Source organism: Rattus norvegicus, chromosome 4 (assembly GCF_021556685.1).
Source record: "Rattus norvegicus strain SHRSP/BbbUtx chromosome 4, alternate assembly SHRSP_T2T, whole genome shotgun sequence".
Classification (NCBI taxonomy): domain Eukaryota; kingdom Metazoa; phylum Chordata; class Mammalia; order Rodentia; family Muridae; genus Rattus; species Rattus norvegicus.
Window position 1 is genome coordinate 46,215,363 of NC_141537.1, and position 26,330 is coordinate 46,241,692.

At 43.5% G+C, this 26,330-nt stretch overlaps 1 protein-coding gene across 1 annotated transcript in view; it reads left to right on the forward strand.

The window, feature by feature from the left end:
* The window catches only part of Tes (testin LIM domain protein), a 46,268-nt gene that overhangs the window by 14,711 nt on the left and 5,227 nt on the right, over window positions 1–26,330 (forward strand). The window contains 3 exon segments of the mRNA NM_001039344.2: window positions 13,226–13,311; window positions 22,869–23,121; window positions 23,966–24,295. Coding sequence (NP_001034433.1) covers window positions 13,226–13,311; window positions 22,869–23,121; window positions 23,966–24,295 — 669 coding nt within the window.

Below are 26,330 nucleotides of genomic sequence, written 5' to 3' on the forward strand. Positions count from 1 at the left end.
GATGCTTGTACCCATATTTATAGCACACCTCCTGCATCACAGATCATTTTGTTATTTCGATGGAACTATGGACACCAAGCAGGTTGATTCATGGGAAACCCTTAGAACCATGTCTGGCAGTACGAATGCTTGCTGCTCTTCCTGCTACAATCCCTTGCGGGCCCACTCCTGTGAAAATGGTGGAAGTTTTATGGGGCAGGGTACTTACTATATTAAAGATCGCGCGATTAAAGCAGTTAAATAAGCAAATCCCTGTAGCGCTGCTAGAATTTCAGCCTCACGGTCAGCATCTCACAGTCACTGTCACAGTGCAGTTAAGCACTAAATAATGAGATTTCTACCCAGACCCGTGGGAAAGAGGGAATCAGCGAATGAAAGAAGGTTATCAAAGTATTAAAGATTAGGATTGAGCCTGCAGAGTGGGCAGAGAGAGATTTGGACAGATGGGGAATAGGAATAGAGACCCAGACAAGGACAGAAAAGCTCTTGGGGAACACAGTTACAGGAGGAGAAAGGGAACAAATGAGGCAGTGGCAGGTTTTAAGTATCTTCTCTGACATTGGAGAAAAAGAGGACTTCATTATCTCACTAAAAACATCGGACACAAGGAGGGTTGCACTGCTATAGGATGAATTAAATTTTTGAAACAGCAAGGTGACATACAGAGTTAGAATGTGTTGCTACGTTACCACGAGGAGAGATTGTGCAAAGAGATTGTGTGGAAGAGCAGGCAACCTGGTATGTTTAGAGCTTGGCACACAGTAAGCAAGCTACCACACAAATGGAGAAGACTTCAGGCTCTCAGTGAGGTGACGAGGCAACTAGGCACAACCGTCTCCTTAGTCCCCCTCTCATGTATTTTGACGAGTGAGAAAGGAGATTTCGATATTCTGAAAAGGCAAACCTAGAGATTTCATTAGTGGTAATTATCACAAGTCCTAATAACAGTTAGATTTTTTGTTTCCTCACCTGATAAAGTTGGCAAGGTATATAAAAGTTAAAGGGTCTCTCTCTCCCTGTTTTAGGTCAGTGTTTGACTTAGCTTACCCCTCTCCGTTTTGGGGGAAGCGTATGTATCTTGGTAGAGATTGGGAAACAGGCAGTGATCCAAACAATTGCAACACTTTAAGACCTTGTGTCAGAGACGGGTCAAGATTTATTGATTTGGAAGGGAGCAGGACTCTACAGAAACTACTCAGATTCTACAAGATCCAGTCGCTGAGAAACATTGTTTAGAAATGTTATTCCTTTGTCCATGACTACAATATAAATATATATACATAACATTTTATATATCTCTGTATACACTGCATATACACTTGCATGTATATGTGCCTATGTATCCAATATGTGTGTAAATATATGCACATACATGAAAGAATATAGCATATTTCATATCTCTTATCCTGGGAAGCTTCATTCCACGGTGATTAACGGTCTGAGTAACACTTGCTTATTTAGTAACTGCATACAAGTCTTGCTCCACAGGGAAATTTGGTTATAAGGCAGCAAGACTCACATGATCTCATCCTGAACACTGTATAATATCTTCCAGATCCAAATTGTCTCCAGATTAACCCAGCCCATGTTTGAAATACCAGATGTTTTATACCCCTTCCTCCCCTCCCCCCACTTTTCTCTTTCAAGTATATAACATGCAATCTCTGCTCTGGATCAAGAGGGTCACCTGAAATGTCGCCAACATATCTGGTTTCTTGACATTGTTATTATGGAGAAATTGATGCCACTTCCATTTCTAACTCTAAAATAAACGGAGAGAAGAAGGGGATTGGAGATTCGGGTCATGGAAATGTAGGCTAAGTGTCAGGAGCCTATAGTTATGGTTATTTAATACGCCTTGTTTGTGAGTAGTATTTTAAGATGACTATTGCAGAAGGACTTTTATTCTTTCAGGGGACCTCGATAGGTAGTCTCAAGGCCCAACTCTGATTTCTCCGAATATAGTCAATCCAGAGGAACTGTTGTTTTCTTGGACAATAAAGGAGAAAAAATTTAATCTGTCATATCCTTCTATTGACACTGGCCGCAATGTGTTGCTAAAATTATATAAAGTAGACGGCTTCAGAGCTTGTGTACTTATGAAAACCATGTGTTTTTAAGGCACCAATGCTGATTCTGCAGGGAATGTAACCACACAGTGCTGGTGAGACAAAGACACACTGCAGCACTGAGCCGTGTCACTCCCAGCTGGACTTGCTTGTGTCCCACACGTCCTTTACAGACGGAGGTGACGGTGGCTCGCATGAGCTGATCATACACGGCCTTTCTCAGATGATCATTTCATGCTTAGCCATTTAGCTTGGGCAGGTTGCTAAGTGGCTAACTGAAGATAAATCGTTACCCAACATACGATCTGCAATTGTAATTTTAGAATTTCAAAAAAGTTGGAGTCAGTCCGATTCATATCTTTTCCTTATCTAGACGAAACTCAGAGGAGAAAAATGACTTCAAAAACCATTGAATGTAGCTGGTGATAATGTGAGGCGAGACCACAGTTTTCTGGACGCTTCTTCAATAGTCTTCCTTCATTTTCACAGTTCTCTGTTTTGTTCTTTCTCTAATATTGGTAACTATGCAATTCTCATCATTTTCTTATATCACTATTACACATAAGCAGACAAACTATAGTGTTCGTGAGTCCAAGGATCTGGATTTCATTGTCTAAACAGCTACGTTGCCTTAGCTGACAAAGACCTAACATCCAGGCCTTCCTTATCACTCTTCCACCCCATCCTACATAGCCCAGAAGCCATGCTGATTATCATTGTCTATCATCTCTGTTAGTCCTCAAGAGTTCTCAAGCACAGAGAGCTGGGCAGAAACTAGACTGTAAGACCTGGGTGTCCAAACATAAGAACCATCTCTCTTATTAAAAGAGGACTATGCCCAATTGGGGTAGTCTGTGCTGAGGGCAAAGAAAGGGAAGATGTGTGGTGAGGATTCTGGGTCCTATATATTTCAGAGAATTCTGAACATGGAATTACACTGAAGAGAGAAATTGCTGGAACTATTAGAACAAATAGAGCTCATGAACTGAAATTCAAAAGAGTTGGGGCAGCCCAGATCCTCTAGCAATGTGCTTTAAAAGATCTGGAATGAATGGACTTTCGACAGCTCAGGGGTTGATGGTTCTGGGTCTACAGAGTAGAGTAGTACATTTTCCTTCATCCAACTTGTGAGTGGGAGGCTGACACTCCCAGAAGCCTCAGGGAGGAACAAATCAGAAGAAAGTTGATTTACAGTTGGAGAGCTACGTCCTCTCCAGAAGATGTTATTGTATCAAGTTTTACAATTGCGTTCCAGATTATAACTCAGTCTGGAAGTAGACACATCTAATGAACAAGGAATGAGAGTGGGGATCTCAAATCCCTTTTCCTTTTGTTTGTCATAATTGAGGTTGAAAATTCCTACCCAGTCATGTAGCATAAGATAAGACATCTTTAGCTGGATGTCAGTGAGGCTTAAGTTTTATAGACCAACACGTGTGTCCCACGCGCGACCTCTTGCTGGCAAGAAAACATGCGGGGACATACGGATCCTTGCTACAACCAAACTTTTATTAATCTTTTTTTTTTTTTTTTATTAACTTGAGTATTTCTTATATACATTTCGAGTGTTATTCCCTTTCCCGGTTTCCGGGCAAACATCCCCCTCCCCCCTCCCCTTCCTTATGGGTGTTCCCCTCCCAACCCTCCCCCCATGGCCGCCCTCCCCCCATAGACTAGTTCACTGTGGGTTCAGTCTTAGCAGGACCCAGGGCTTCCCCTTCCACTGGTGCTCTTACTAGGATATTCATTGCTACCTATGGGGTCAGAGTCCAGGGTCAGTCCATGTATAGTCTTTAGGTAGTGGCTTAGTCCCTGGAAGCTCTGGTTGCTTGGCATTGTTGTACTTTTGGGGTCTCGAGCCCCTTCAAGCTCTTCCAGTTCTTTCTCTGATTCCTTCAATAGGGGACCTATTCTCAGTTCAGTGGTTTGCTGCTGGCATTCGCCTCTATATTTGCTGTATTCTGGCTGTGTCTCTCAGGAGCGATCTACATCCGGCTCCTGTCGGTCTGCACTTCTTTGCTTCATCCATCTTGTCTAATTGGGTGGCTGTATATGTATGGGCCACATGTGGGGCAGGCTCTGAATGGGTGTTCCTTCAGTCTCTGTTTTAATCTTTGCCTCTCCCTTCCCTGCCAAGGGTATTCTTTTTCCTCATTTAAAGAAGGAGCGAAGCATTCACATTTTGATCATCCGTCTTGAGTTTCGTTTGTTCTAGGGATCTAGGGTAATTCAAGCATTTGGGCTAATAGCCACTTATCAATGAGTGCATACCATGTATGTCTTTCTGTGATTGGGTTAGCTCACTCAGGATGATATTTTCCAGTTCCAACCATTTGCCTACGAATTTCATAAACTCGTTGTTTTTGATAGCTGAGTAATATTCCATTGTGTAGATGTACCACATTTTCTGTATCCATTCCTCTGTTGAAGGGCATCTGGGTTCTTTCCAGCTTCTGGCTATTATAAATAAGGCTGCGATGAACATAGTGGAGCACGTGTCTCTTTTATATGTTGAGGCATCTTTTGGGTATATGCCCAAGAGAGGTATAGCTGGATCATCAGGCAGTTCAATGTCCAATTTTCTGAGGAACCTCCAGACTGATTTCCAGAATGGTTTTACCAGTCTGCAATCCCACCAACAATGGAGGAGTGTTCCTCTTTCTCCACATCCTCGCCAGCATCTGCTGTCACCTGAGTTTTTGATCTTAGCCAATCGCACTGGTGTGAGGTGAAATCTCAGGGTTGTTTTGATTTGCATTTCCCTTATGACTAAAGATGTTGAACATTTCTTTAGGTGTTTCTCAGCCATTCGGCATTCCTCAGCTGTGAATTCTTTGTTTAGCTCTGAACCCCATTTTTTAATAGGGTTATTTGTTTCCCTGCGGTCTAACTTCTTGAGTTCTTTGTATATTTTGGAAATAAGGCCTCTATCTGTTGTAGGATTGGTAAAGATCTTTTCCCAATCTGTTGGTTGCCGTTTTGTCCTAACCACAGTGTCCTTTGCCTTACAGAAGCTTTGCAGTTTTATGAGATCCCATTTGTCGATTCTTGATCTTAGAGCATAAGCCATTGGTGTTTTGTTCAGGAAATTTTTTCCAGTGCCCATGTGTTCCAGATGCTTCCCTAGTTTTTCTTCTATTAGTTTGAGTGTGTCTGGTTTGATGTGGAGGTCCTTGATCCACTTGGACTTAAGCTTTGTACAGGGTGATAAGGATGGATCGATCTGCATTCTTCTACATGTTGCCCTCCAGTTGAACCAGCACCATTTGCTGAAAATACTATCTTTTTTCCATTGGATGGTTTTGGCTCCTTTGTCAAAAATCAAGTGACCATAGGTGTGTGGGTTCATTTCTGGGTCTTCAATTCTATTCCATTGGTCTATCTGTCTGTCTCTGTACCAATACCATGCAGTTTTTATCACTATTGCTCTGTAATACTGCTTGAGTTCAGGGATAGTGATTCCCCCTGAAGTCCTTTTATTGTTGAGGATAGCTTTAGCTATCCTGGGTTGTTTGTTATTCCAGATGAATTTGCAAATTGTTCTGTCTAACTCTTTGAAGAATTGGATTGGTATTTTGATGGGGATTGCATTGAATCTGTAGATTGCTTTTGGTAAAATGGCCATTTTTACCATATTAATCCTGCCAATCCATGAGCATGGGAGATCTTTCCATCTTCTGAGGTCTTCTTCAATTTCTTTCCTCAGTGTCTTGAAGTTCTTATTGTACAGATCTTTTACTTGCTTGGTTAAAGTCACACCGAGGTACTTTATATTATTTGGGTCTATTATGAAGGGTGTCGTTTCCCTAATTTCTTTCTCGGCTTGTTTCTCTTTTGTATAGAGGAAGGCAACTGATTTATTTGAGTTAATTTTATACCCAGCCACTTTGCTGAAGTTGTTTATCAGCTTTAGTAGTTCTCTGGTGGAACTTTTGGGATCACTTAAATATACTATCATGTCATCTGCAAATAGTGATATTTTGACCTCTTCTTTTCCGATCTGTATCCCTTTGATCTCCTTTTGTTGTCTGATTGCTCTGGCTAGAACTTCAAGAACTATATTGAATAAGTAGGGAGAGAGTGGGCAGCCTTGTCTAGTCCCTGATTTTAGTGGGATTGCTTCAAGTTTCTCTCCATTTAGTTTAATGTTAGCAACTGGTTTGCTGTATATGGCTTTTACTATGTTTAGGTATGGGCCTTGAATTCCTATTCTTTCCAGGACTTTTATCATGAAGGGGTGTTGAATTTTGTCAAATGCTTTCTCAGCATCTAATGAAATGATCATGTGGTTCTGTTCTTTCAGTTTGTTTATATAATGGATCACGTTGATGGTTTTCCGTATATTAAACCATCCCTGCATGCCTGGGATGAAGCCTACTTGATCATGGTGGATGATTGTTTTGATGTGCTCTTGAATTCGGTTTGCCAGAATTTTATTGAGTATTTTTGCGTCGATATTCATAAGGGAAATTGGTCTGAAGTTCTCTTTCTTTGTTGTGTCTTTGTGTGGTTTAGGTATAAGAGTAATTGTGGCTTCGTAGAAGGAATTCGGTAGGGCTCCATCTGTTTCAATTTTGTGGAATAGTTTGGATAATATTGGTATGAGGTCTTCTATGAAGGTTTGATAGAATTCTGCACTAAACCCGTCTGGACCTGGGCTCTTTTTGGTTGGGAGACCTTTAATGACTGCTTCTATTTCCTTAGGAGTTATGGGGTTGTTTAACTGGTTTATCTGTTCCTGATTTAACTTCGATACCTGGTATCTGTCTAGGAAATTGTCCATTTCCTGAAGATTTTCAAATTTTGTTGAATATAGGTTTTTATAGTAAGATCTGATGATTTTTTGAATTTCCTCCGAATCTGTAGTTATGTCTCCCTTTTCATTTCTGATTTTGTTAATTTGGACACACTCTCTGTGTCCTCTCGTTAGTCTGGCTAAGGGTTTATCTATCTTGTTGATTTTCTCAAAGAACCAACTTTTGGTTCTGTTGATTCTTTCTATGGTCCTTTTTGTTTCTACTTGGTTGATTTCAGCTCTGAGTTTGATTATTTCCTGCCTTCTACTCCTCCTGGGTGTATTTGCTTCTTTTTGTTCTAGAGCTTTTAGGTGTGCTGTCAAGCTGCTGACATATGCTCTTTCCTGTTTCTTTCTGCAGGCACTCAGCGCTATGAGTTTTCCTCTTAGCACAGCTTTCATTGTGTCCCATAAGTTTGAGTATGTTGTATCTTCATTTTCATTAAATTCTAAAAAGTTTTTAATTTCTTTCTTTATTTCTTCCTTGACCAGGTTATCATTGAGTAGAGCATTGTTCAATTTCCACGTATATGTGGGCATTCTCCCCTTACTGTTATTGAAGACCAGTTTTAGGCCGTGGTGGTCCGATAGCACGCATGGGATTATTTCTATCTTTCTGTACCTGTTGAGGCCCGTTTTTTGACCAATTATATGGTCAATTTTGGAGAAAGTACCATGAGGAGCTGAGAAGAAGGTATATCCTTTTGCTTTAGGATAGAATGTTCTATAAATATCCGTTAAGTCCATTTGGCTCATGACTTCTCTTAGTCTGTCTACATCACTGTTTAATTTCTGTTTCCATGATCTGTCCATTGATGAGAGTGGGGTGTTGAAATCTCCCACTATTATTGTGTGAGGTGCAATGTGTGTTTTGAGCTTTAGTAAGGTTTCTTTTACATATGTAGGTGCCCTTGTATTTGGGGCATAGATATTTAGGATTGAGAGTTCATCTTGGTTGATTTTTCCTTTGATGAATATGAAGTGTCCTTCCTTATCTTTTTTGATGACTTTTAGTTGGAAATTGATTTTATTTGATATTAGAATGGCTACTCCAGCTTGCTTCTTCTGACCATTTGCTTGGAAAGTTGTTTTCCAGCCTTTCACTCTGAGGTAGTGTCTGTCTTTGTCTCTGAGGTGTGTTTCCTGTAGGCAGCAGAATGCAGGGTCCTCGTTGCGTATCCAGTTTGTTAATCTATGTCTTTTTATTGGGGAGTTGAGGCCATTGATATTGAGAGATATTAAGGAATAGTGATTATTGCTTCCCGTTATATTCATATTTGATGTGAGGTTATGTTTGTGTGCTTTCATTCTCTTTGTTTTGTTGCCAAGACGATTAGTTTCTTGCTTCTTCTAGGGTATAGCTTGCCTCCTTATGTTGGGCTTTACCATTTATTATCCTTTGTAGTGCTGGATTTGTAGAAAGATATTGTGTAAATTTGGTTTTGTCATGGAATATCTTGGTTTCTCCATCAATGTTAATTGAGAGTTTTGCTGGATACAGTAATCTGGGCTGGCATTTGTGTTCTCTTAGGGTCTGTATAACATCAGTCCAGGATCTTCTGGCCTTCATAGTTTCTGGCGAGAAGTCTGGTGTGATTCTGATAGGTCTGCCTTTATATGTTACTTGACCTTTTTCCCTTACTGCTTTTAATATTCTTTCTTTATTTTGTGCGTTTGGTGTTTTGACAATTATGTGACGGGAGGTGTTTCTTTTCTGGTCCAATCTATTTGGAGTTCTGTAGGCTTCCTGTATGTCTATGGGTATCTCTTTTTTTAGGTTAGGGAAGTTTTCTTCTATGATTTTGTTGAAGATATTTACTGGTCCTTTGAGCTGGGAGTCTTCACTCTCTTCTATACCTATTATCCTTAGGTTTGATCTTCTCATTGAGTCCTGGATTTCCTGTATGTTTTGGACCAGTAGCTTTTTCCGCTTTACATTATCTTTGACAGTTGAGTCAATGATTTCTATGGAATCTTCTGCTCCTGAGATTCTCTCTTCCATCTCTTGTATTCTGTTGGTGAAGCTTGTATCTACAGCTCCTTGTCTCTTCTTTTGGTTTTCTATATCCAGGGTTGTTTCCATGTGTTCTTTCTTGATTGCTTCTATTTCCATTTTTAATTCCTTCAACTGTTTGATTGTGTTTTCCTGGAATTCTTTCAGGGATTTTTGCGATTCCTCTCTGTAGGCTTTTACCTGTTTATTAATGTTTTCCTGTGCTTCCCTAAGTGTGTTCAGGTCTTTCCTGAAGTCCTCCAGCATCATGATCAAATATGATTTTGAAACTAGATCTTGCTTTTCTGGTGTGTTTGGATATTCCATGTTTGTTTTGGTGGGAGAATTGGGCTCCGATGATGGCATGTAGTCTTGGTTTCTGTTGCTTGGGTTCCTGCGCTTGCCTCTCGCCATCAGATTATCTCTAGTGTTACTTTGTTCTGCTATTTCTGACAGTGGCTAGACTGTCCTATAAGCCTGTGTGTCAGGAGTGCTGTATACCTGTTTTCCTCTCTTTCAGTCAGTTATGGGGACAGAGTGTTCTGCTTTCGGGCGTGTAGTTTTTCCTCTCTACAGGTCTTCAGCTGTTCCTGAGGGCCTGTGTCTTGAGTTCACCAGGCAGCTTTCTTGCAGCAGAAAATTTGGTCTTACCTGTGGTCCCGAGGCTCAGGTTTGCTCGTGGGGTGCTGTCCAGGGGCTCTCTGCAGCGGCAGCAACCAGGAAGACCTGTGCCGCCCCTTCCGGGAGCTTCAGTGCACCAGGGTTCCAGATGGTCTTTGGCTTTTTCCTCTGGCGTCCGAGATGTGTGTGCAGGGAGCAGTCTCTTCTGGTTTCCCAGGCCTGTCTGCCTCTCTGAAGGTTTAGCTCTCCCTCCCACGGGATTTGGGTGCAGAGAACTGTTTATCCGGTCTGTTTCCTTCAGGGTCCGGCGGTGTCTCCGGCAGGGGTCCTGCCGCTCCTGGGCCCTCCCCCACGGGAGCCCAGAGGCCTTATACAGTTTCCTCTTGGGCCAGGGATGTGGGCAGGGGTGAGCAGTGTTGGTGGTCTCTTCCGCTCTGCAGCCTCAGGAGTGCCCACCTGACCAGGCGGTTGGGTCTCTCTCTCACCGGGTCTGGGAGCAGAGAGCTGCTGCGGGCCGGGATCCGCGGGTGTGGGACTTCCGGTAAACACAGAACGTGCCGGGTTCTAGAGAAATTCTGCTTCCGTGTGTCCCAAGCTCACCAGGCAGCTTTCTTGCAGCAGAAAATTTGGTCTTACCTGTGGTCCCGAGGCTCAAGTTCGCTCGTGGGGTGCTGCCCAGGGGCTCTCTGCAGCGGCAGCAACCAGGAAGACCTGTGCCGCCCCTTCCGGGAGCTTCAGTCCACCAGGATTCCAGATGGTCTTTGGCTTTTTCCTCTGGCGTCCGAGATGTGTGTGCAGGGAGCAGTCTCTTCTGGTTTCCCAGGCCTGTCTGCCTCTCTGAAGGTTTAGCTCTCCCTCCCACGGGATTTGGGTGCAGAGGACTGTTTATCCGGTCTGTTTCCTTCAGGGTCCGGCGGTGTCTGTGGCAGGGGTCCTGCCGCTCCTGGGCCCTCCCCCACGGGAGCCCAGAGGCCTTATACAGTTTCCTCTTGGGCCAGGGATGTGGGCAGGGGTGAGCAGTGTTGGTGGTCTCTTCCGCTCTGCAGCCTCAGGAGTGCCCACCTGACCAGGCGGTTGGGTCTCTCTCTCACCGGGTCTGGGAGCAGAGAGCTGCTGCGGGCCGGGATCCGCGGGTGTGGGACTTCCGGTAAACACAGAACGTGCCCGGTTCTAGAGAAATTCTGCTTCCGTGTGTCCCAAGCTCACCAGGCAGCTTTCTTGCAGCAGAAAATTTGGTCTTACCTGTGGTCCCGAGGCTCAGGTTTGCTCGTGGGGTGCTGTCCAGGGGCTCTCTGCAGCGGCAGCAACCAGGAAGACCTGTGCCGCCCCTTCCGGGAGCTTCAGTGCACCAGGGTTCCAGATGGTCTTTGGCTTTTTCCTCTGGCGTCCGAGATGTGTGTGCAGGGAGCAGTCTCTTCTGGTTTCCCAGGCCTGTCTGCCTCTCTGAAGGTTTAGCTCTCCCTCCCACGGGATTTGGGTGCAGAGAACTGTTTATCCGGTCTGTTTCCTTCAGGGTCCGGCGGTGTCTGTGGCAGGGGTCCTGCCGCTCCTGGGCCCTCCCCCACGGGAGCCCAGAGGCCTTATACAGTTTCCTCTTGGGCCAGGGATGTGGGCAGGGGTGAGCAGTGTTGGTGGTCTCTTCCGCTCTGCAGCCTCAGGAGTGCCCACCTGACCAGGCGGTTGGGTCTCTCTCTCACCGGGTCTGGGAGCAGAGAGCTGCTGCGGGCCGGGATCCGCGGGTGTGGGACTTCCCAACTTTTATTAATCTTAAGGAGAAGCCCCGCGCGCCGGCATGGCGCGGTTTATATACACCCTAGCGCGGCGCATCCACACCTGATTGGTCGCTTACCCATGATCTCAATAGGCACGCCCCGGAGTGGGCAAAGACCTGGCACGAAGGCACCCTTGTACATGCGCACACAGTTAACTTCCTGAAAGGAAGTCGGCTGGCGCGGCGGAGGCCAGCGCCATCTTGTCCAGCTCGGCCTTCCACGTGGGACACAGTGGAAGCCAGCGCCATCTAGTGGTGGCGAATGTTATTGCGGCCCTCTACACACGTGGATATGTAAAATCATTTCTGTCATAGACAAATTAGTTCACTGCCAGCCTGGAATTGTGTCTCACGGCTTTGGTTGATAGCAATGATTCTGAAAACTAGGTGTCTTTTTGGGGGTCTGTTTTTAATTAGGACTTTGTTTCTTTTGGGTCACAGGACATAGTGTATACTGTTGTGACCTATCTCTACCCTCATTTACTTAACTCCTGTGTCAGGGACATTCCTGCTGCCTTCACTAAGTCTGAGCACTCAGAGAAGATGAAAGTGCGTGTATTTGGGAAACAAAAAGTTGGTTCCAGAGAAGCCCAGATTCGTGAGCACACGCATCTCGGTGTTCACATGAGGCCAGAGATCTCTTGTCAGCTGTCTTGTGTCGGTGACCATTGTCTTGTGTCGGTGACCATTGTCTTGTGTCCGTGACCATTGTCTTGTGTCCGTGACCATTGTCTTGTGTCGGTGACCATATTGTTGAGAGTTCATGCATGCAGCTTTCCTGTTACATGTAGAAGGTACCATCTAGCAGTAGGCATCTGGCTTTTACATTCCCACCCCTGCCATGTTCCCTGGGCCTACTGTAGGTGCACCATGGGGCTTGGGTACGCCATAGCCAGGTGCTCTCTACATTTCGACCAGTTGTAGACTCCGATGATAGTTTCCACCTACTGCAGAGAGACACTTCTTGGATGAGGAGTGAGAGATACTCTTGTCTTTGGGTATAAGAATGCATATAAGAACATGTATTTAGACTACAGTCTACTGGTTTAGGAATGTGGCTGTAGGCTCTCCTTTAGTGTCCATGACCTCTCAGCCGTAGATAACTGCTTGATTTTCAATACCAGGCTTAAATCTCTATTTACGGGGTGGGTCTTAAGTCCAAGTGGACCACTGTTGGTTACCCCTCAAACAAAAATACCACTAAAGCGCCATCTTGGATATCTTGCCAGGGTAGTCAGTATAAAATCTAGATTTACAGCTGGATAAGCCTGCTGATGGCTTTTCTCCTTGTCAGTCCTCATAACACCTTTGGGTGCCAAGAGAGAGCAGCCCTCAGGGAGGAGGCTTCCAGCTAAGTTCCAGAACGTACTGAGATTTCCATCCTGAGCAAATTCTGAAAGCTTTTGGGGTTTTAATGAAATCATCTATAAAGAACAGAGGGACATGGTGCCTGGTTCCCAGATGTTTTGTGAGGTTTTGTAAGATTTAAGTGGTAAGTATGATAGGAAACCTTTTCTGGTATTCAACCAATATGTGTAGCTGCTGTGGTTGTACTTTCATAATATAAATAACCCTTTAATCATAATTCCTAAACTCTTTCATACATTTGTTCGCTTTTCAGTCTCCGCCCTCTGTGTCCTCCCTGAACTTATAATCAGGGCACAGAAGGGGCAAAGCCATGAGTTCATGAGTTTTGTGACTTTAAGTATTTGTGGTCTTCTATAAAGTTGTGTTTTGCTTCTCTTCCTTTCATGAATAAAAACAATGAGAATAGAAAGAATGCTACATACGTACTCACGGCTTCCACTTACATACCCGGTGTCAGACTTAGCTAAACAGTGTGAAGCTCATAAAATATTTGTTTGAGAGTTCCATCAACAAGAGCGTTAAGTGGAATTAAAAGTGTGATTTATTGGATTTTTAAAAATGTAAAAAATGTATAATAACAGATCCCGTTTTGTTCCTCCCCTTAACAGATGGGCTTAGGTCACGAGCAAGGATTTGGAGCCCCCTGTCTAAAATGCAAAGAGAACTGTGAAGGGTTTGAACTACACTTCTGGAGGTGAGCTCTTGAAATCCTAGTATTATTAGTCTTTCTCCTCTCGGACAGTGTTCTCGTCCTCTGACGAGTTCGTGGGCACAGCTCCTTAGCTGCTGGGTTAATGAGAAATGAACTGCTCCATGTTCACGTCGTGGGGTGGGTTTGCTGATAACTGTATGCAAAGTTGGTTGACTTCTTTGCTGCCTTTTCAGATTTCCAGAGAAGCCCCAAATACAGAATATGCCTTTCCGAGTAGCTGAGGAGTTTGTGGTAGCAGTGCTCGACAGTCAGTTAGCTTGTTATTAACCGTGAACTCCTCATGGCCCACACCTACCGTTGGAGTGTGGTCAGTGTGCGTGTTCCTATCCTGGGTGCCAAGAAATGACACTATATTTTATTCTTAAAAATTTCCTCAGAAGTAATTTTATTACTGAGAAACTTGGAGGAATTTGAAACTTTTAAAATTTGTTGCTGATTTTTGAAGGACGTGTGTGTATCTGAGAGACAGAAGGTAATGGCTCTTAAAAGTCTAAAAGACTATTTCAAAGACCATAAAGGTTCTTCCACATGGCTGCCGGAAGTTAGGGTCAGCATAGTGTTGTCAAAATCTAAAAAAGTGAAAGTCAGTTATCCAGAGGATGATGGTTCCCCTGGGGCAATAAACTTTCCTTTTCAGTACTGAGGAACGGCGGCCCGCAGCCCTGTGTATGCAAAGCAAGCGTTCGTCCTCTGAGCTGTATGTAGTTCCAGTTCACACTGAACTCCAGTGAACTCCTACTTCCACATTTTAGATTACAACAGAAGCCAAAATAAAAAGGCATCAACAGCCATTATGTCTGTATACAGCGTAAGCTAAAGGGAGATAGAATAAAATCTCCTTTACAAGCTCGAATGTTTAATAAGCTCTAGGTAAGAGACATAAATGCCTTAAAGGGATAGAAATAGAAATCCCTATTTCCCACAAGTAACGGACCAGTTCCTCATTTTTTTTTTTCAAAGAGCTTAGAATTTTCCATGGAGTTGGTATATTCCAAACTTAAGTAGCTTCCTTGCCTGTAGGGTAATGCAACGATAATATCATTGAATGTAGAGTAATTTCTCAGGATTAGAATGAGGTCATCTACCAGTACTACTGAAGGGCCAGAATGACAGATGCTCAAACCTCACCATTAACCTCGTGTCGGCTTGCTCTCTGTCCACTTCTTCTTCAGACTTGCTATAGTGTCTATCGAGTACATGGTGACTTATGTGATTCTTGGTATGCTGTATTGTTTGGGGAAGATGTGTGTTTGTTTTACATTCTCTGTTTATTGAATGTGTGAATGAGGAAGATACCAACCAGGGTGACCATCTCTTCCCTTCACCACCTTTCCTTTCTCTACCAGATGATGGTTCAGAGGGACACACCGCCCCCTGCTGGGCATGGTGTTTTCAAGCTTATAATAATCCTTTCAGCTATGTAATTTCCCAAACTGCTCATGAGGCTTTTAAAGCTCATTCCTGAGAGAGATTGCTTTTTCTGTAGACCATGTTAGTTTAGAGTGACTTGTTGGTCTGCAGATTGTTCTGCTATAATCTGAGGTTTTTAAATTGTCGAAAGGTTGGCCAGATAACCTCCAGAGCATGAAAACCCTTTCTTAGTTTTATCAAACAGAGTGCTTTGATAAACTGGCCATAGTCTTAGGGTCCAAGAATCATAAATACTAGAGGTTGGCCTTAAAGATAGCCTGGAGTTTGTATGGTCTTTCCATATGATATTTCTTAGAAATGTTGTAATCCTCCTGGCAGGGGTCCAAACACATATCTTCAGTACAATTTCTTGTCATTCTCCAACGTCCATAACTGCAAGACCAGAGGCAGGTGCCTTTGACCTCTGGGTACAGCTAGTTGTCAGTATTTCTAAAAATACATTTATCTATTCATTTTTATTTTATGGGTATGTATATTTTACCTGCATGCTTGCCTGCATACCACACATGTTGCTGGTGCCCTCAGAAGTCAGAAGAGGAGTGTAGGGTCCTGTGGAACTGAGGATGCAGGCAATTGTTAACATCCATGTGGATGCCAGGAACTGACCCTTCACCCTTTGGAAGAGCAGCAGCTGTGCTTAACCACGGAACCATCTCTCTAGCCCCCTTTTGGAACAGTCATAGAAACGAATTATAGATCAGTGGTCCTGAGTGCAAACAGAGATGTCGTCTCTCAAACCTGAGCCAGGGGGTCCCCAAGCACTTAATCGCCTCTATCTTCACGGTGAACCTCGACATTTAGGACTCAGTTCATACCATCCCCACAGGCACAGAATGGTGTTTTGAAGTGGTTTAGTAGGTTCTCTTGTGTACTTCTCAATTGCATAAGAACCCTCCATACACACCAGGATGTCCTTTCCTGACATTCTTTGGCTTTTGATGGCAGATCTCAGCATCCGAGGTCCTGTTTGTCCAGCTGTTCTCACTCTCCTTCTAAGCATCATTTACTCCCAACCACATGGTCCATGTTATTCCCCCAAATCCTCTGAATTTCTTACCCAATCCGTGCATGCTTGGGCAGATTCCACCTCCTAGCACTAGAAACAGAAATTCTTAGATCGTGCACTACTATGCCAATGTATGAGTCAGCTCTAGCTGCTGTAACAAAACACAGAGATTTAGTGCATTAAACACGGATGTCATTCCACTGTGAAAGCTATAAAGTTCTGTCGAGGGTCCGCTCTCCTAGTTGTAGGCAGTCGCTTTGTCAGCGGTCACTTCCAAGGCCAGTGCGTGTGTGCCTACACACACACCCATGGGAGGGGGTCATCCAAGTATTATATATGGCCTCCAGTCCTATCAAATTAAGACCCTTTCCATATCACCTCATTGAACCTTAGTTACTTCCTAGAAGCTTTAACTTTATTTCCATTAGGCAATAGGAGGTCGGCATGTGAATTGGGGGATACGGTGTGATCTGTGGCCCCTCCTTCCACACATTCCCAGGTTAGAAATTATTTTTCCGAATACTATGGAGTCTTCAGGTTTCATCCCGCTTTACCCTTGAGCCTCTGGCTAATGACTTCCATTGCCTTATTGCTGAGGACAAAGGAGTCCACTTGACATCGTCAGCCAGAGCACTGTGGGTGGAAGAGCGTGGCTGCAGAGAGGTGAATGGAAGTTCAGAACTTGTCACAAAAGTTCTGGGAAACTAAAAATAAGTCTTTGCGCTTAGAGAAGTTTAGAGGGAAACTTCCAGCTCCGCTTAGCAAACTCACTGAAATAGCAAAACTTGAAAAATGTTCTAATGACTTGTTTGTGCCAATGGTTTCTATTAAGTATAATTTCTGAGCCCTTCCATATGCCGCACATGTGGTGGGTTTCTGTTTCTGGGTAACCACTTACAAAAACTCGGTGGGTAAGAAGACCACCTGTTAGTTACCTGAGCCTCCCTCCTTGCCGTTACAAGCTGAGGAGGGAGAAGGACAGCAGAGGCGACTCCGTTCTTGGCATCTCAAAAGGCCGCTATCAATGTGCTGATGTGTGCTCTATCCAACTGCTTGTTCTGCTGTTTGTAGAATCCGATTTCTGTTGTCGTTGGGCAGCTGAGGTCCCTGGTCCCTAGCTGCCTATCAGATGGAGTTGCTGCCACCTTTGAGAGCCACACACATACCTTGACACACGAACACTTGCGTCTTTCGGTCAACAGTAGTTAGAGCCCTTTCTATGTCTTCAATCTCCCTGACTTCCGCTTCCATTCCTTTTTAAGGGCTTGTACGATTAGAGTAGGTCTGCCTGGACACCCCTTCCCCCATTTATCAAACGAAAACCATGTTTATGGGAACGACACCAGAGGTGAAAGTCTAAGGTTGGCCTTAGATTCTGCTTATCACCACATTTTATGTTCCTGGTTCTTCCTAACTTTCCTCACACCCACAGTTTTATGTTAGGACGCAGGCTGAGAAAAGCAAATAAATACTTCACGGAGACAGCAGAACTTGAACCCAAAGCTTGTCAAAATCTTCCTAAGTATCCTTCATGCCACGTGAGAAAGGGGAACACATTTTTACGTTCACGACCAGGCAGCTTTGGGCTTCACCAGCTGTCTGCCCTGAAGTGACTTTGGTGGCACAGACCTCCTTGTGATTAATGACATCCTTTATCTGTGAGGGCTTCTCTTCAGTGTGCTAGGGATCCCAAGACTAGAGATTAAGAAAACTGTCATCTACCCACCAAGAACTATCTATGGGACACACTTCAAGCAATATGCAGATATAAGTACTTAGGAAATGTATGAAATGGCACAATCTCAAGATTTCAAGGCATTTATCGCCAACTTCTTTTATACTGAAGATGTGGTAAGATCATTACAACCATAGGTCATTCATTGTATAAGTAACAGAATTATAGTTTTGTCTTATGTATGTTAAAACAGTTACATTTTACAAAAGACGCTATTGTTTCAATTGCAGTGCACATACTGCAGAATTTCCAATTGATTTAAGTCTGGCAGAAAACTGAGGACTCCTGACCATAAATGGAGTAACCTTTGTGTTGAATTCTGTAACCGAGGCCCATGTTCCTGCCCATATATGTATGTCCCTATTACAAAAGGGCAGCTTCCAGCCTTTTAAATTATGGTTTGTAGCAATGCCACAGCCTTGTTCTTAGATCACCGGGACAGCTGGTGGTGTGTGGGAGCTCTCCAGGTTCCGCTACTTGCAATGGAAAAATAATAATTTGTATGTATCACTGCTACAGAAATGATTCCTCTCTCAGGTGAATTGGAGTTTCTTGACTGTGTTCAGCTTGAAGCTGTAAATTTCGGTGTTTTTCTGTTAAAGACTTTAGAAATTCCATTCTCTTCCTTGGATTTAATTCAAGAACTCTTAAATTGTCACGGTCTAGAGTCTGGATTTGTTCTCTGTATTTGTGTGTGTGTGTGTGTGTGTGTGTGTGTGTGTGTGTGTTTGTGTGTTTGTGTGTCTGTCTGTCTGTCAGGTTCTAATTTTTAAAAACAACCCTTTATTTCAAACAAGAGTCCCCACCCACCCACCCACACATACACCTTAGACTTTCAATGTCTACTTCCCTCCTTTTTTAAAGTAAAAAAAGGATGATTTTAACCTAGCTTAATTCTGAATCTGGTTAGCCAGTTCCTCCATGTACCTGACTATGTAGGCTAAACAACTGTATGAGTTGTTATGAAATGGTTTAACAGCCATTTCCAACTCCTACAACCCAGATTTCCACAATGTCCAGATTGTGGCCGCTGCTCGGGTTTTACAGGTATCTCGGTGGTGTGGTGGCTTGAGCCAGGTTCCCACTGTAGGCATGCAGCTGCGGTGGGGTGGCTGTGCAGCCGAGAAAGAGCACAGCTGCCCTTTTGGGGTCACGTTTTTCAAGTGTTCAGCTCCGTATTCATCCCTGTGGGAGTGGGAATACAGAAGGGCTACACTGGTCCCAGTTTAAAACTGCCCATTAATCAATAGTACGTTTTCTCTACTTAGAAAACTGAGCACTGGGATGACGTGACGCTTTTTTGTTTTCTTTTTCCTTGTTCACCATAGCAGTTGGCATGTTGTTTAACCTGAGATGATCTTCCTGGTGAAAGTGTAGTGAGTTGGTAAAGGGGTAGGTAGGAAAAAGGGGCTTCATCCAATAATGAATCCTCCAGAGGATGAGCAAGACATGTAATAAAATGATAGAGGTGGGTCTGGTGTCATTGGTTAATGTGCCTGTTTTACTGAGAACCTTCACAGTAAATGTAGCTGTAACTTCAGTTTGCTAAAGCATGGTTACCCGCCAGCAAGGTTTTCTGCCTTACCGTGTCTTCTACTGCTCATTAAAAGGCCCTTATTTTATGGTACACATATTTTCTGATGAAACGTAGGTCACCAGATCCAAAGGCAGAGTCACCTTGTATCCCTGTAAGCAGTTGCTTTTCTGATTAGTAGAACACACACCATAGTCCTCAGCCTCAGGAAGATCTGCTTACCTGTTTTGAGAACCAAATTCCTCCCCTACCTCATTCCCTCTCCAGAATGCCTTCTACTATAGTTTTAATCTTGATCTAACCACCAAGTGATGGTTTTATAGATAATTCCATTGTTTTGGGTAACTGCAGGCAAATAAAGAACGCACTGGAGTAGTCACAGTGATGTGATCCTTTCCACTAGATGGGGGTATGAGATAACTGGATGCAAGAAAGGATCTTTTATAGCTATAATAAGATGCACTAATTCTCCACAGATTTTTACCAAATAAAGTTTCCTGACCAATACTTGTACAAGAAGAGAGATGAGCTCGTTCAGCCCCCATGTCTGCCCCCTTTCTCCTGCCTTTTCTCTCTTTCTCCTGCCTCTCTGGTTCTCTTCTTTCTGATGAGTCCTTATCACTTGTGTCTCATTGATTTTTCTCACTGCTCTGAATAGTGCCTCCTGGAAAACATGAGTACAAATGGAGATAGCAGGGTTAGTCTCTCGCCTCAAAATTTAAAATTAATATACTAACCGTAAATGTATGCTCAATGTTGGGTGGATTGGAGATGGGTGTTTCTTTTCTTTTCTTTTTTCCCCCCAGACAGGCTTTTCTGAGAGCCTATTGATTCTTATCATGAGATCCAAAATTCTATTGTGATCTTGAGAGATGTTGAATGCTTTTAGTAATGAAAAGTAGCCTTTCACATGATTAGTTCTCCTAATGTTATTTGTTTTATTCCTTGTGATTTAGAGCTTTATGACGCCTTTTCATAATTTCCTTGATAGAATACTTCACCCAGGAATTGTCCTTTCATCCTTTCTGGTATGTGCGTGTATACTGTAAAGTGCTTTTGTTAGTGATCTGTGTAACTTAGTACACACACTTAACAGCATCTAATGCCAATTTGCATCTGTCGTGACCTCCTGAGCAATCTAAAGTTATGCAATGCTTTGAGAAGTGTCAACTCCATTGCCCTCTATGTCCTTCCAGCTTAAAACTCCAGTACCTTGGAGTTCCCCTGTCGCTCTTCTCTGTCATCTTCCCCAGTTTGCTCCTTTGCCAGACACCGTCTGGGTGCTCAGCCATTCATGCCGTGCTTTCCCCCAGGACACAAAGGCCTTGACACAGTTCATTCATGTTACTTACTGCTGGCTGAGTCTCAAGATTGGAGCGGTTCGTTTCGGTTTGCTTTGTTTTACCAGAACACACTAGATTGTTTTGTCTTGTAGTCTACATGATACCAATAACCCCATCCCGGGCAATCCAAATACCACAATAGTTTAGTGTTGAAGACACTCAGCCTCTCACCCTTGCCCATCCCTACCTCACATCTCTTTCTCTTTTGTATTTTTAATCTTGATAAACCAAACATTTCTTTTACCATCATATTCATCACCAAAACCCTATTGTCTTTTCGAGAATCTGTCAGTACGTCTCAGTCATCCACAAGCTTAGTTAGATTTGACTATAAGATCTGACATGTTTTTTCTCTCCACTGTCTAATGATCTGTTTCCAGGGCATTACATTACCTATGTGATGTATACATTTCATTAGGAAGTGTCACAGCGCTGCTGTTATTAAAAACCATAGCACAGCTAACCCCATGCACTTTTAAAAAATTTTATTTTTATTAATCGTCTATTCATTTACATTTGAAATGATATCCCCTTCCCCAGTTACCTCTTCATAACCATTCCTGCCCCATCTGCCCCTCCACCCTCCCCTTTGCTTCTATGAAGGTGCTCCTCCATCCACTCACCCCCTCCTGCCTCACCATTCTAGCATCCCCCTTATGCTGGGACATCGAGCCTCCGTAGGATCAAGGTGCTCCCCTCTCAGTGATGTCAGACAAGGTCATCCTCTGCTACATATGTAGCGGAAGCTGTGGGTCCCTCTTTGGTTGGTGGTTTAGTCCCCAGGATCTCTGGGCAGGGGGGTCCAGTTAGTTATGTTGTTCTTCCTATGGGGTTACACTCCCCTTCTGCTCCTTAGTCCTTCCCCTAGCTCTTCCATTGGGGTCCCTGAGCTTGGTCCCTGAGTTGGTTGGCTGTGAGTATCTGTGTCTGTATTGGTCAGGTGCTGGTAGAACATCTCAGGGAACAGCCATACCGGGTTCCTGCCAGCAAGTGCTGGCAACATACACCATTTTTGAATTAAGTGCATGTACTGAAGACTAACAGGCTATGTTAGCCTTCAAGTACGTTTTATCTCTAATCCAGTCTGTGCATGGTTGCTTGTGTGATATTTGAAACAATAGGTCTGTTCGTGTTACTAATTATCAATGAGTCAGTGATGCATAATTGCTGTGATAACGAAGGTCGCACTCTGCATGATGTGCCCTCAGGTGTCTTATGCCTGCCTCTCTCTCCATCATCAGCTTCACGCTCACTTGCTTCCAGCCTTCTCTGGTGTGAGACCTATCGAATAGTTCTTTCCTAATTTAGCACCACTGCAAACACTCTTTCTATTCAAGCCTGGGGAGCCTCTCCTCAGCCACAAATACACGCCACGCCTGCACACCCCCACACGTATGTTTATGCATCTTTTCAGCTTTAAACTTAAATAGCACTTTCCTTTGGAATCCTTTCTTCACCAGGTTGAAGTAGAAATTCTACTGTCATGGTAGCCTATTTTTCACTCCTAACACAAATGCAATGAAAATGTCTATGTGTGTCTGTGTCATCTTCTTACCAGGACGTAGACTTTAGAAGTTCAAAGACTGGACCTGTGGTTTTCGTGGGGTCCGGCCTCGACACATTGCCACACGGACATACGTGGAGCTTGCATGGAGGATGTCGGATGCTAGCGAGAGGAGTGGAAATGGGTTGTGTTGTTAAACTCGAATAAACACCAGAAGAGCAGAGGATCATTAATTCCTTTGTCTTATTTTGGAGTCAGGATGTCAATATGTAGACCTGGCTGGCCTGAAACTAATACCAGCCCATCTTTCTTTGATATGTAATGGGAAACAGGATAGTTAGTGGACAAGTGCTTAAAAAACATAAGGGAAAGGAAAGAAGGAAGGAACCAAGAAAGAAAATATGAAAATGGGAAAGGAACGGAGATTGAACCTGGAACAGGAAAAGAGATTGAAAAAGGCTGTAAGGCTAAGTGTAGGATTGTGATGTTTTCTGTGGGGAAAGCCTCTGAATCTCCCACTCGGTTAAAAGAGTGACTTGGGGAAGGACAATGAAATAGTAACAGGTAATGAATGAAACATGACATTTCCTGCTGGGAAAATTGAGGTGACATTTATGTATGTGTGTGTGTGTGTGTGTGTGTGTGTGTGTGTGTATGTATCATTTGTATGTATGTATGTCACTGAGCGAGGAGTCTGGGACAAAGACCACATGGGTTAACGTCATACTGGGCCTTTTGGACATGTACTTCTTAGCTATAACCTAGTTTTTTAAAGTCATATGAAGTAAGGGTGTGTTTCCCTGTGTCTTTCTTGCCTCAGCTTGTGTAATGTATTCTCATCCCTCCCCTGTGAAACAACTTGCTTTTCTGTGTTATATGTAATGCATTTTTGAAGTGTTTTAGGAAGCATGAAGGACGGGGAGGGACTGCACGTGTATCACCAGTTAGGCAGACTGGGTCATTTTCTGCTTTTCCCCAACTCATAGGAAAATATGTCGTAACTGCAAATGTGGTCAAGAAGAGCATGACGTCCTCCTGAGCACTGAGGAGGACCGGAAGGTGGGGAGACTCTTTGAAGACACCAAGTACACCACCCTGATCGCCAAGCTGAAGTCAGATGGAATCCCCATGTATAAACGCAATGTTATGATATTGACCAATCCAGTGGCTGCCAAGAAGAACGTCTCCATCAACACCGTTACCTATGAGTGGGCTCCCCCGGTTCAGAACCAGGCACTGGTAAGTACTAGGAGGGATGAGGAAGGAAGTTCTTTGTTCTGTTTTTAATGTTATTAGATTGTTTATTTAGGGCAGCTCCTTTGTGACATGGTCACCCGCCACACATCTGTTGCTTTCCTTGAGTTCCCATTATTTCGACTTTGGGTACCTATTACTGCTTTTTAAACCATGAGTCTACTACATGCCCCATAGACTTTTCCTAACTACCTAATTTACCTTGTTTTTTAGAGAATATTCTAAAAATGTCAGTAATTACGTGAAAATCAGAAAAAGAAAAAAACAATCGGTGTTTTATATCCATCTAGCCGGTTTCTGGTACCCCCCCTTAAGATGTTTCTTATGAAGAGAGAGGATACATAATGGATTTACTGCCTGTATTTAGAACTGAACAAAAAAGTTCCGGCATTATATTTCTTTTACTAGAAAAGGCAAAAAAGTACGATTGGCATCAAACTCTTTCCTAACGGACAACTAGCTGAGACATTGGACGGTCAGTTAGGGCATTTCAGTAAACCTCACAAATGATATTTGCATATGGCAAACAGGCCACCGTCCGCGCTGCACTCGTAATGGTGTACCCAGACTGTTTCATATAGCCACACTTCTGCTGATTTAGCTCACATAAACCACGGTAATCCAAATTCTCTTTAAAACTGGACGGAGGGAGTTAGTTTCCCGGAGAAAATGGGTACATTATACTCATTAAAACGTGTTTTTTTAAATATGTTAATGTCTTCAGATGTTTATAGCAAAAGGCTGAAACTCCCTTCTTAAGTAACTTGTTTCTTGTGCGTGTTATAAAAGACGGAATAACCCCATGCGACGCCGGTTTCCCGCCCTCCAGGCCAGGCAGTACATGCAGATGCTCCCTAAAGAGAAGCAGCCAGTGGCGGGTTCAGAGGGGGCGCAGTACCGGAAGAAGCAGCTGGCGAAGCAGCTCCCTGCACATGACCAGGACCCTTCTAAGTGCCACGAGCTGTCTCCCAAAGAGGTGAAGGAGATGGAACAGTTCGTGAAGAAATATAAGAGTGAAGCTCTGGGCGTGGGCGACGTGAAGCTTCCTTCCGAGATGAATGCTCAAGGTGACAAGGTGCACAACCCTGCCGGAGACAGAAACACCCCAGCAGCAGTGGGTTCCAAGGACAAGTCTGCAGAAGCCAAGAAGACCCAATATGTGAGTAGCCGCCATGTCGACTCGCTTTGCGTTTTGTGGATCTTTTCCTTTCTTAGAACTTGTGTGGTGTGTGTATTGGGGACCATTCCTCTGTTTCTAAAAAGGATTAGGTAAGGAGAAGAAAATTAATGAGAATTCATTTTGACTTATCTTAGAGAATTACTAGGTTTGGACGTTTGGGGCATCTATCTGCAGCCAAACTTTCTGATTATTACGAAGAGTAATTTTGAGTTTCATGTGTTCACAGTAGATAGCATTAGCTTTTTAGCTTCTTACTTGAATACAACACACCAATCTGGCATCCGTTTCTTTAAAAAGCTTTTTGAACATTTTGTTTTTTTTATGTGTATGGTTATTTATTTATTTATTTATTTATTTATTTATTTATTTATTTGCTGGCATCTATTTTTGTGCACCATATGCATGCAATGCCCGTGAAGGCCAGAAGATGGCGCTGAATTCCGTAGGACTGGAGATAGATACAGTTGTGCGCCATCATGAGTGCTTAGAATCAAACACAGGTCCTCTGGAAGAGCTGCCAGGTCTTCTTAATGGCTGGGCCACTTCTCTGGTCTCAGCATTTGTTTCTAAACATAGTTCTTGTGCTAACTGGTTATTTTTTATGCATATCATACTTCTCTCCTTTAATTACATTGACTAACATTGGCTAACATCATCAATGTAACCTTGAGTAGTGATGACATCACTAAACTTCCTCTTTCACTCACTTTAGCAAGGGCTATGTTGAGCCTTTGTACCTTGTTGGGATGGCTGTAGATCACAGTGAGGAGGCATCCGCCAATTTCTATTGAACATCTCATTAGCCCCTAAATTAATGAGGCTGATTTACTTTTTTCCGGTTTGATTCTATATATGCTTTGACAATTTCACACATGTATATAATATGTTTGGATTACTCTATTGATCTCTTATCTTCCTCTCATTCCCATTAAGTTCCCATGGCCCTTTTTTGGGTTCATACAGCTTTGTACTGTGATCTACTTTAACCAAATGTGTGTGGCCAAGAGATTGGAACTCGGCATTGAATCTTAGTGGGCTCTCCAATGAGTACACAGATGAAGACAATGACTGCTCCTCCCCCAGAACCTGTCAGTAACCAATAGTTAAGCAAGGAGGAACATAGCCCTGTGAGGCCCGCCCCAATGCATGATGGACGGTTGATTGGCCCAATCTTGTGCAGGCCCAGTGCAGACAGCCTCTGGTACTGTGGGATCCTGATTACAATGGCGGAGTCATGTCCAGAAGACCGCAGCTCGCAGTCCTTCCCTCCCTCAGCTAGTTCTTACGATCCTTCTACCCTCTCTTCCATGATGTCCCCTGAGTGGTACACATGTCCTCTTTAGAGCCGACTACTCACCCATCACTTATCTGAGCAGTCTGAGTCCCTGCATTCATTATGACTAAGGCCGAGGTAGCTTTTGTTATGAGTATAAACAGGAACATTTAGAAGGCGGTTTGTTGCTCTACCAATACAACGGAACAACAGTATAAGTTTCCTCAGTGTCCGCAGCCATGGGTTTTGACTGAGTTTATCTCAGCAAGCATGAATTCCCTCTTATGAATCAGGTCTCACATCCAATCAGAGAGCTTATCTTTCCACATACACAGGAAGAATATATGCTTAGGCTAATCTAGTTTTGCTTGCAAGATCATGACTATGATGCCGACTTCAATCTGGGCAGCTGTACCGGCAAGGGCATTTAAAAGTCTCGTTCAGAGACTTTTTTTTTTTTTTTTTTGAAATGGCTCAAAGGAAAAGGAGAATCATGACGCAGATAAAGCGTCAGGCCCGAGCTGACTGTAAATGCATTTCTCATAGGTACGATTAGCACATCAGTTAATAAGGTGTGATTCTCCAAACATTCAGTCACAGCTCTTAGGGAATTATTTTTGAGAGAACTGACGTAAAAGTTGAGGTGAAAACAACTATGAACTTTTTCCCAACAAGAGACTTCCTTTCTGGAAACCGTAGTGTGTTGAACACTGAGGGGAAGAAGATGATTGAGATAGAAGG